At 41.0% G+C, this 12530-nt stretch overlaps 1 protein-coding gene across 1 annotated transcript in view; it reads right to left on the reverse strand.

The window, feature by feature from the left end:
- NEO1 (neogenin 1) overlaps positions 1-11159 on the reverse strand; it is a 503941-nt gene extending 492782 nt beyond the window's left edge. Inside the window, exon 1 of the mRNA XM_077827907.1 lies at positions 10848-11159. Coding sequence (XP_077684033.1) covers positions 10848-10956 — 109 coding nt within the window. The 5' untranslated portion in view covers positions 10957-11159. The remainder of the gene's footprint in view (positions 1-10847) is intronic.
- Between the last annotated feature and the right edge of the window lie 1371 nt (positions 11160-12530).

Consider the following 12530-nt stretch of genomic DNA (forward strand, 5'->3'; position numbering starts at 1 on the left):
AAATAAGGACTACAGTATTCATGGTTAAAAATACAACAACATCTGAAATCAGAACCTGGAAAGCAAATTATGCTGTACTTTTTCCCCAGGGTGTGCTCCTGAGCGATATGCTTTCTTTTAAGAAGTTACAGCAACTGTTCTACTGATCTAAAATGCATTTTAGTAACCCGCTACACTTACTTGAGAGAATTCACCAAATCATTAGTAGTAGTAGTAGTAGTGTTACAGAAGTTGGGAGCTACCTTCTTCAGGTATTCAGGGTTTCAAAGAATGAATCAGAAGATGATATAAAGAGGACTCTGGGGTACATTCTGAAGAAGGAAGAACCTATGCAGACGGGACGGATTCCATCTTAACGAAAGCGGAACCAAACCCTGCCAAATTACTTTAATAAAGTTTTTAGGAATTGTTTAACACAGGATTTAGGGGAAACACTGAAATTTGCCAAGGATCACTCAGGCTGAACAAAGACATCTGTCAGAGATGTCAGCAACACGAAGGTATCTCTGTATCAAGTAAAGGACAGAACAGACGTTACAGCTGAACAGGGGCAGGGCAGGAACAGGTCAAGATCACACAGATAACTGCTGTTAAATCAACAAGATGTCACATTAAAGTAATAGCCAGATACAAAAATAAAAGTTATGTCTGTATATACAAGTGTAAAGTTTGAAAGCAACAATAAATGAACCTGAATGTATGGAAATGGACAGTCCTTAACATAACAGATATCACTGAAACACGGTGGGAAAAAATAAGTGGGATACTGTAATACTTGACTATACACTATATAAAAAGGGCAAATTAGGTTGAAGATGTGGAAGAGTAGTATATATCTAAGATTCCTCAAAATATGGTAGAGTAAATTCTCTGAATGGAGAGAACCATGCAGTTAAATCTATACGGATACAAATCTCAGATTATAAGATTAAAAATATGCAAGCAGAGTTATAAAACCAACATCCATATACGGAAAAAAGACAGAGTACACAAAACAGATCAAAGATGCAAAGTCTTATAAAATCATAATAATGGGAAAATTCAATAGTCAAATATCAAAATGTGACATGGCTTAGAGAAGCCAAAAAAGCTCCAATGTAAAAACAAAGAAATTAAAATCTTAAAATTAGGTATAGATGCTATTTAAGAAAAAACTATAATAATTTTAAAAGTCATGCATATTTTTGAATTAAAAAAAGCAAAAAGTAAATTAGTACGACTAAATAGCATGGTTCAAAGAGGTTATTCGAGCCAAGCAGATATCCTTCTGGAAATGGAAATCCAATCGTAGTGAAACCAATAAAAAGAGTAAATTACAGCAGCATTATGTAAAAAGGAAATGGGAAGGGCTAAGAAGGAATCTGAAGACCAAATCAAAAGATATCAAGAACAAAAAAACACTCTTGAAATATATCAGAAGCAGGAAGATAAAAGAAATAGTAGGCTTCTGGACCACCATGGTATAAAGTTAGAAATTAAGATAGATAAGAAAATTGCTGAAAAGCTAAGTGATTTCTTTATATCAGTCTTCACCACAGAGGATGTGAGGGGGATACCTACTCAGATAGTCTTTTGTGGTAATAAACAGGTGCCACTGGAAATTGCTGTTTCAAAAGAAGGGACGCAGAAACAAACTGGTATATTAAAAAGAAATAAGTCATTTGATCCAGAGAGGATATACCCAAGAGTTCCAATTGAATTTAAGAAAGAAACGGCTGGGCTGCTCTCAAAAAATATGCAATCAGCTATTATATCAGAGGACTGGAAGAGTAGCAAATGTTGTACCTATACTAAAAAAGGCAACAGGAATGATCCAGGGAATTACAAATTAACAATACATACTTCTGTACTGGGTCAACTGGATGAAATGATAATTAAAAATATCATCAATGATAGCATCTGACTCCACTACTTACAAAGTTAACTCATAACTCTAGTTTTTTCAATGGGTCAGTAAAGTAGTAGTTAATGGAGAACCCACTGAAAATTTATCTGGACTTACAAGAAGCCTTTGACAAAATTCCTGAACAAGAGGCTACTAAAGAAATTAAGTAGTCATGGTGGGAAAGGCAAAGTACTGTCCTGGATCAGAAACAGAGAAAACAGTAGGAATAAGTAGTCATTTTTTGTCTTGCCAAAGTTAAGTGTAGTGCCACAAGGTTACAAACTGGGCCTAGTGCCATTTATTAATTAATTCAAAAAGGGAATGAGCACTGAGATGGCAGTATCTGCAGATTACGAAATTATTTAGGTTAGCCAAGACTGGAGGACACTGAGAGACAGAAGGACCTAACCAACTTACCTGAATGGGCAACACAGACAATATGATAGCAGATGGAAATTCTCTGTTGATACACACAAAGTAACGCACACTGAAGGAGAAAAAACAAAAAAACAAAAAAAACCACACCACTAACCATATCTTACTGGGTTCTAAATTAGCTTACTAACTCAGAAGAAAGACCTGAGCATCTCTGTGGACAGCTCAACGAAGACCTCTACTCAATGTGCAGTTGTGGTCAAAAAAGTAAACAACGTTAGGAGACATATACAAAAAATAGTATACAAAAGGCAGATCAGGCACTTCTATTCATCTGCTCATAATGCAAAAACATGGACTTGCCACTCAGTGCAGACAAGCCCTACAAAAGAAAAAACGTCAGATAGGAAAGGTGGTTGCTAATGTTAAGGTTTCTTCTAAGTAATCAGAAAAAACAAGGTTTTTCTACTTCTTCCATCACACACTTCTGCATTGTAAAGATAGTTTTTTCACAACTAACAGCGGTTGAAGATCCGAGTATAAAAGGTGTCTGAAAACCACTTCTTTGATGGTTCAGAGTCTGAGGGATCTAAAAGCTTTGACACAGTAGCCATAGGCTTAGAAATTCTAGAAGACACATCCTTGCACCACTTCTGACACAGTGAGTAAATATATTTCGTAACCATTTTGGTCACAAAGGAGAGGTATGGATTCTGAAATTCACTGTAGAAAGAAAAAAAAGAATCAGAGAATAGGAGAGAGGCTGGAATACAAAGTCCTCAGCATTAAAACTTTGGCCACAATTCCTGGTGCTGCTGAGTGTAACTCTGGTAACTGGACTAGCCTCTGTGTTCCACACTGGTGTACCAAAACTGCTGAAGTATATCAGTTTTGTGGCTGGACATTTTAAGAACACTCAGAGTTTTAAAAAAAAAAAAAAATCTATATTTATCTTTAAGTAAAATGGGAAAACAAGTTACAGCAGAAAGACTAATACAATTGGTCATGAATCATGACCAGTAAATTGATTGTGCAACAATTTTTCACCAAGACTTACATTCACAAATTGTATTTACAAAAGAAATGTACTTTGTCTTAAATAGATGTGTACGTGAGAGAGAGAGAGAGACCCCAAAAAGCACAAAATATTTATATAATAGCTTGTAGATCACACTTAGAAAAGATTTGCAGGAAGAGGAATCAATGAACTAGTCAGCAGCATAGTCAAACTGTGGAAACAATCTTAAGCCAAGGAGAAAGCCTCAAAGTTGGCCTTAAAAAAGGTTTAATAAATCCAACAACAAGAACTGCCACACTTTTTTTTTTTTTCAGTTTATAAAGAAATGGAGGAAATTTGTGATGTTAGTGACAGCCTCTGATTTTTCCCCCCACCACAGATAATAAAAAACACGTGAATAACTTTCCAAATATTACAACGTGTCACATTTCACTGCGCAGAATGGATTTACTATACTGCGACAAATGATAATGTTTAGGCTCTCACATTGACACCATGCCTATTTGGTGATACCTGCTACATATGTTTTCCCTTCCCTTGAAGGGACTATTGTGTAGAGCAACTGATCTGAGAAGCTAATTTTTTCAGGTATTAATAAGCATCTCCAAATAAAACCTCAGGAATAAGTATGCAACTTCTATTAGCAAGAACTATAAAAATGTAACATGTCCACTTCTAAAGTCTGTTGTTACCTCCACCGTAACCATAACACCCAGGATTCTCCCCCAATTTGAGGCACTGTTATCTTCCTAAAAAGTCTTGTCTCATACTGTTCTCCAAATAGTGTGGATTTCTAATGAATCTGATTTCTTCCTGCCAGAACATCACAACACCGCAATGGTCTTAAACAATGCTAAGAATACTCACCAAACAAAAAAAATAAATAAATAAAATAGCATTGGAGAATGTATGAAAAAGGAATTTGTTTACTCCTGGGGGAAGCATGCCCAGAATTTATGTCCACTGCAGATTTCTTTGCTTCCCCACAGAAAAATTACTTTCTGATAGGGAATCAAAGGGAAGCCACAAAAGCGGTCATGCAAACCACCCACCCACCCCAGCAGGATGTTTCAGGTGCCATGGGGAGAGAGCTGCACAGTGATCTCCCACCTCCATGCAGCCAGTGGCCTGTGCTCCCCAATTCCATACTGGAACCTCCACATTTGTTTGACATATAAAATTAGCAGAATTTTACAGAATTTTAAAATATTGTGCGCAGAATTTTAATTTTTTTGACACAGAATGCCCTCAGGAGTAATTCGTTGTATGAATCCAAGTGTCACTCAGCTTCACAACTTGCAACCATTCAACAAAGCACTTTTGTATCATAAAAAAAAATTGTCAGCAGCATGTGAATTTGTATTAGAAACAATGGTGATTTAATTTTCCAATTGGATTTTTATGAGGAAATCATTACAAATAATTTACACTACAAAACATATTTAATATAGTCACAGTATTCTATGTATAATCCATGGATTTTATAGTAGTTGGAATTACCAAATACAGTACTCCAGGGGCTTAAGTACCTTCATGCAAGAATTTAGTGTAAATTGCTAATGTTAATTTCTACCCACTGAATTGCTAACAGGCATTTGAGTATCTGTTCTCCAGCAGGGCGCTTTGAATTTAAGGGTATCATGGCATTGCAGTAACACACTTTCTTAAAGGGCACTTATAACACTGGTAAAAAGTTCAAAGGACCCTATAATGCAACTATGTGCACATACACACAAATTTATTTTTTTTAACTACATGGAATTATTCAGGTTACCATCTTCAATAGGCAACTAAGTGACTTAATTGGAGCACTAGCAATCAATAGATAACCAGTAGAATGGTTGATTTCTCAAATTATCTCATAGCACTGTAATATTTATTCTATGGCTTTAAGAATTCTTTTGGCTCTTTTATTTGGCATTTTTGAGAGACACTAGGAAGGTGAGATAATATTTATTGATCTATTTCAGTATGATAAAAAGATATGGACAGGCAGTATATCTCCCCATTCACAACCCACATAGGTTATTAAAAATTTAGTGAACACAGGCTACTAATTTTAAATTTAATCTCTAACATTTGTATTGTAAGAACAACCAGTTTGATATTTAGTGACAGTATTTTCTAATCATACTTTGGGCATGTCATAGCCTACTTTTAACATGTCACATTTAACTACTAGATTTATTACTATCATATTACCATGCACCACATTAAATGTTTGTTGTAGTTAAGAAATAGACAAACAAATCAATCTGGTTATTACACCACTAATAAATAAGTTTTGGGATTTCTCCTGTACATCACCACCAAAAGAAAAGCCTACTATTGCATTTTACTAGAGTACATCATTGATTTGTGCCTTTTCTCCATATATATATATATCAGTCTCATTAGGCTTGCTGGGGAGGGAGGAGGGTGAGGGTAACATGAGGCAACTATGAAAGAAAATATGCAAGAAAATATTTGTTACTATTTACAAGTGAAGCCATTAAGGAGCAAGGTAACCAATATTTAGCAGAGTAGATGAATGTCTAGAGAAAACAGATAACAAATCAAAGAACACCGATATTGCAATGATGGGAGATTGTGAAAAGAAAGCAATTTAGCTGCAAAAATGATACATTTTTTAATTAGACACATAAGAAATAGTGATCTTGATCCTGCAACCAGTTGAGTTCTAATCTTGCAGCCACTGAAATCAAGAGAAGGTTGGCCATTAATTTCAGTGGAAGCACAATCAAGCCTACTTTCATTTCATTAACCTCTCTAAGCCAGAACCCAGATTCCTCACAAGAAACTAATATAATTATTAGATAATGGCAATAATTTCATTACTCTTTCCCCTCTCTCGCATGGATTACAAAGTGTGAAAATGAAAACAAATCCTTATACATTTTTAGAAAAAAAGATCATAACTGCATATCCTTCACGAAGTTGAGGATTTCTAAAACGCTAAAATTGATGTCTATACTGCAACTCCTGTTTTCTGTCCCAAAATGACTTATAGGCTGCAATTTGGAAGTTATGTATTGTTACATAAATGAGAAATATATTTGCTAAAAGAACATGTTAATACTGTTCTTTATGTAATTTTCTTGAAAACACCCATCTTGTTCCATTTCCATGCACCCTCATTGCTTCCTTTCGCTGTATTGCTGACTAAGAGGAAAGCATGCATTAAATATTTTTTGAAAATCTCATGCCGATAGAAAGCCATATAAAATTGAGCTACCTGAATATTATTTTAAAAAAAGGACGAGATGCCTGAGCTGTGTTTAGATTTCTCTGAGGACACTGGCATAATTTTATCTTCTCTTTCAAAGTAGATAAATTAATGGTTTCTCATTAAGATACATAATGATATATGTGATGATAGCCATAGAAGTCATATTTATCATGCACCTTTGTCCTCCTCACCTACACTCAAGACGAACTCAGCTCCACCAGATCTAACAATACAAGCCTCTGAACAACTTTCAAAGACCCAACATTTATAAAACGTTCAAACAAAAATGTGGCATCTCTCCCCCACTTCCCCATATTACACTGCCCTGGCAATAATCACTCCTAAAATAGAACAGTGACAAAGGTTTGATCTCTTGAAAACCACCAGGATACTTTATAGCCAAGAATAACCAAGTGTGTACTATATTACTGAGAGAGAGAGAGAGACAGACACAAAGAAGCCAAGAAAGCTATTTTAAAATGAAAATGATAATATTTTCTGCATACTTCCTGTTTGTGAAAAATGCATACTACACGTAGGTATATGTATAAACTGATCAAATCTGTGTAAATTCATACATTAGTTTACTTTAATAATGTCATTAGTCCACAACCATTTAATTGAAACAGGACTTACAACAACAAAATAAATTTAAGAATGCTAAAATGTGAAGTAACAAGATAATATCACTGCAAAAGTGAGACTGAAAGAAACAAACCATCCACTTACAACTTAGATAAGTAGCAATGTACTGCCTTCCCCTCGAGATAACAAAAAATTACAAACTTTACATAAAGCACTGTCTAGAAAGATTCTACATAATACTCTTGTAACGGACTCCATTCACTTTGCTCAACCATGGCTGAAGAGTTAGAAAAACTTACAGTACAGAAGACTAAACTAAACCAACCAGCTGCTAGTAACTATGTTTTATTCCTGTTGCATAAAGTCCAGATAGAGAGACTATTGCGGTCATTCTTTATTCACAAAGAAAAAACGTCAAGGTGGCCTTTCACTGCATTCTATTTATGGGCACTTATGCAAATGCCAAAACAAAACATCATGCATATAGCTTAGGAGGAGTTATTTTCAATCAAGTCAAATTATACGCTGAACATTCAATATACATGCATGACAAGTAATAGATTTATTATGCAGGTGGTATTGGCATACATTGGCATGTATTGTGATACATAGGTCTGACTAGATGATCTGGTGGTCCCTTCTGGCCTTAAACTCTATGAAAGAGGTAGGCAACCTATGGCACACATGACGAAAGCAGCATGCAAGCTGATTTTCAGTGGCACTCACACTGCCCAGGTCCTGGCCACCGGTCCGGTGGCCTCTGCATTTTAATTTAATTTTAAATTAAGTTCCTTAAACATTTTAAAAACCTTATTTACTTTACCTACAACAATAGTTTAGTTATAAACTTATAGAAAGAGACCTTCTAAAAACGTTAAAATATATTATGGGCACGCAAAACCTTAAATTAGAGTGAATAAATGAAGATTTGGCACACCACTTCTGAAAGGTTGCCAATCCCTGCTCTACGACATTGGTAGTGTCCTGTGTTTATAATTATTTTGCAAGTTAAATATATACAAAAATTCTTAATGAAACAATAAGAGATTTGCACAAAATCACGCAAGCAAACTCATGATCTTATAACTATAAATAAACGTCGACCTCCCCACCCCTATCTGTTTCTGTTTTTGTCTTCCCTTGCCATTTCATGTCTAACCTCTTTGGGTCAGAGACCTAGATATATTTGACTTAAATCAAGCAACATATTTTTGGAATTTAATAATGATTGCATAAATAGTTAAGACAAGAGGAATTATGTTGAAAATGGTGACTCGAGACATTAATACTCTTACCGACAGTAAAGAAAGGGTAAATTAATAATTTAAACAGTTAACTTTGTAAAAGTATAAAAAACAATCAAAGGGCATGGGGCTTCTTGTCCCTCTAGCCCAGGGGTTCTCAAACTTTTGTACTGGTAACTCCTTTCACATAGCAAGCCTCTGACTGCAATCCCCTTTATAAATTAAAAACACTTAAATATATTTACCACCATTATAAATGCTGGAGGCAAACCGGGATTTGGTGTGGAGGCTGACAGCTCACGACCCCCCATGTAATAACCTCGCAACCCCCTGAAGGGTCCCGACCCCCAGTTTGAGAACCCCTGCTCTAGCCACTATGGCTCCTGTTAACATTAAAGGGAGTTACATAGTGCAACAATGTAAAGAATAAACCTGTCAATTTTAATAGTTATAGTATGTATTAGGAATTAGGACCCTACAGTAACCATATGGTGGAATTCACTCTTGGGGCTCTGCTGCAGTGTTCGCTCTCTCTCGTTCTTTTTTTTTTTCAAATGGCACCTGCAGCACCCAGCACATACATTATATTTTATATACTAGAGGAACAAAATATTTGTTTTCCAAGTGCAGTTGTCCAATATCATTCCAAGACATGTAATAACTGCAAAAACAATCTTATATGCCATGCTAAGAAGTAAAAGTGGTATGAGCAATCTTTGTAGATCACCACTAATCGGTCATTTTCAGAGTGGTGACACAATTCTAGCCCTATTTCTTCCCATCCAAAGACAAAAAGATAGTATTGTACTTTCTTTTTCCAGATCATTTTTTAAGGAAAAAATCACCTAATTGGCTCCAGGCCACAGACTCAAGCCAACTTCCAGAGAATCTTCTTCTGGTTCCAACATATATAGCATATTTTTAGTACTCTCTCTTTGTGGATCCCTTCCCACTTCACTACATCTTTCGCTACCATATCCCATTTTAACATTCTTTTCATAAGGTACAGGCCATACTTCGGACTTAGAACTTACAAAACTTGCATTTAGTAAAGACAAACACTCTCCTATCATGTAAATATCAGCCACCAGACATACATATTTTATAGCAATAGCAGGACCCACACTGACAACCCCCATGCCAAGTTCCTGCCCAATGTGATTTGAAACAGCCATACTATACCGTGTAATAACAGAGCTTATTCAGTCAATTCTATGAAGAAACTCCACTGCCTGATCAATAATTTTCAAACAAAACCTCAAACACAACCACTATCTTTAAAATGTGAAAAATGCAAAAGCTACAATATATTTCCAATCAAAACTTAAAATTATTCCTTGGCACTAGAAACCAGATTTTTTTCAGCATGAATTCGAATGCCAACAAAAGGGACAAAAGTTTTTTTTTTCTTTTTTAGCAAAAGCTTTGCAAACTAAGCAGCTTACACTATTAAAGACTTAATAATCATTCTATAACATATTTAACAGATTTGACATTCTTTGTAAGATTTAGAAAACACTAATTCATATATCACATTTCAACTGGATGTGATTTAATTTTTTAAACCCCTGAAAATCAGGATTCATAATGGAAACACTAAGATCATGAACTGTAAAAATTCGACAAGTGTGACTATTATAATAATTGAAATGCTGCAAAACCATTAATTTAAAGTCTTGTATGCCTGCCAATCCCTGTGTTAAAAAGGCAAAAGTGGCATGAGCAACACAGAAGATCATTAGTGGTCACTTTAAGCAGCAACACAATCTACCCCTATTTCTTCCCACCCAACACAAAAATATGGTACTTTTTTTCTATAATTTTTAAATAAAAAATTACTTATTGGCTCTCATTTACCCAACTGGCTCACCCCCTCCGCAGGTCGTCATCTTTCGGCTGGAAAGCAGTCCCTGCTGAAATCAGCAAGCAGGTCTGGTCTCGCAGCTCAGCCAGGGCCCGATTCTGCTCTCACTGATTTCAATAGTAGTTTTCCCATAGACTTCAATGAGAGCAGGAAACGGAGGTCCTTGGTGAAGCGTACTGGGAACGCCGAGGGAAATGGGACCCAGGTGCCTCCTGTGCCTCTCCCTGCACCGAGAAGTGGCAGGGATAACTCAACTGAGGGAGGTGTGCAGTGGCCTCTACTGGTGCATGTAAAGGTGCCCAAGGCTGCCCCGCTCTCACAAGTGGAACGGACCTGCCCAGCGTTGGGGAAAGGCGCCTGTAAATGTCCAGCGCGAAGCAACAGCCCTGACCTTTCCCAAGCCGCGGGGCCACTGTTCCCCGCCCTCTGCGACCCGCCAGCCCGGCGGGCGGCATCGGCCCCTTCCCCCCGGCGCGCCGGCGGAGCGGTCACCCCGGACAGCCCCTGCGCGCCGCGCCAGGCCACTACTGCAGCCACCTCCAGCGACCGCGGTCGCAACCTCCGCGCGGCGCGGAGCCCCTCAGCCCGCCAGCTCCCTGGCCACACCGCCCTCGCGCGCTGCCACGGGGGCTCGCCCGGCTCCTTACCTGCAGGGCTCTGCGAGCTGCTCCTGGCGGCAGCGGCCGGGTCCGGCTGCCCTAGGAACAGGGCGATCCAGAGGGAGCCGAGGAGCCGCCTGGCTCCCCGCGCCGCCATCGCTCCGCGCCCCGAGCCCGGCAGCCGGGCACCCAGCAGCAGCAGCTGCCCCTCCCCCGGGGGCTTCTCCGGCCGGACTGGGTCCGCTCGCCCTTGGCCGGGCGCTGCCGCTGCGGCGGCCTGAGGAAGGGGCTGCCCTGGTCGGGCTCCGGCGGCGAGCGCCGTCCGCGCAGAGAGGCCGGGGTGGGGAGTCACTCCATCGCGGGCCGGTCCCAGCGCCAGGCGTCGCGTCTCCAGCACACAGCGAGAGGGACACTCGCCGCGCTCCGCCCCCAACCACCGCCGCCCGTGAGCATGCGCCACACGCACGCCTCTTCTCCCGTCCCCCTCCCAGCGGGAGGCAGCGCGCTCCTCTGACGGCCAACCGTCGGGGGCGCGCGCGGAGCAGCACCTTCCCCCCCCACGCAGAGAATCCCATACTGCTCCTGGAGAGACAGAAAACGCGGGGCGGGACGGCAGGGAAACCCGGAGCGGGACTCTCGAGGGGATGGCGTCGTGGGCTCCTGTGGGAGCCGCTCCTAGCTGGGCACCGGCACCGGGCAGGGCTGTGGGGGGTCACGGGGCCCTGCTGGTGCAGGAACAGCGCCTACACCCACACTGACCCCCTACCTCCCCTCACGCTACACCCCTCCCCCCTGCTCCTCTGTACTCCCTCTGACCCCCCACGCCCCCTCATCAGGGGTGGGCACCACCACGTTGCGTGACGGACACTTAACAAAATTATCGAACTTAGTGACGGACTTTGGGATGGGGATTCTGTCATTCAGTCATTCAATTTTTTGAAAAATTACCACAGATCTCAAATTTTTTACCACAGACACTTGTGTCCGTGTATAGACATGTTGCTGACCCCAGCCCCTCATCCTACACCCCTCTGTCCCCCTACCTCCCACCCCTTCATCCTACACCCCACCGACTGCCTATGCCCACTGACCCCACACCGCTCTGATTCCCTACCCACCACTGACCCCGCACTCCCTCATCCTACACCCCACTGACCCCCTACACCCCACCAACCCCACACCCCTTCATCCTACACCCCACTGACCCCTACACCCCACCAACCCCACACCCCTTCATCCTACACCCCACTGACCCCCTACACCCCACCAACCCCACATCCCCTCATCCAACTCCCTCTGACCCCCTGCACCCGCATCAACCCCACTTCCTCTCATTCTACACCCCACTGACCCCATACACCCCACCAACCCCACACCCCCTCATCCTACACCCCTCTGACCCCCTGCACCCCCATTGACCCCATTCCCCCTCATCCTACACCCCTCTGACTCCCTACATCCCTTCATCCTACACCCCTCTGACCCCCCTGCACCCCGATTGACCCCACTCCCCCTCATTCTACACCCCACTGACCTCCATACCCCACCAACTCCCACCCCCTCATCCTACACCCCTCTGACCCCCTACAATCAGTATAATCAGCACAGCCCCCCCAATCAGTGTGGGCAGAGAACTCCTCCAGAGCCAGGGTGGGGAGAGCAAGCTCAGCCGTTGGCAGGGGTGGGGAGAGAATCCAGCTTCTCTGTCTGCTGAGGGAGAGGGACACCGGC

The sequence above is a fragment of the Eretmochelys imbricata genome, chromosome 10 (genome assembly GCF_965152235.1).
Source record: "Eretmochelys imbricata isolate rEreImb1 chromosome 10, rEreImb1.hap1, whole genome shotgun sequence".
NCBI lineage: Eukaryota > Metazoa > Chordata > Testudines > Cheloniidae > Eretmochelys > Eretmochelys imbricata.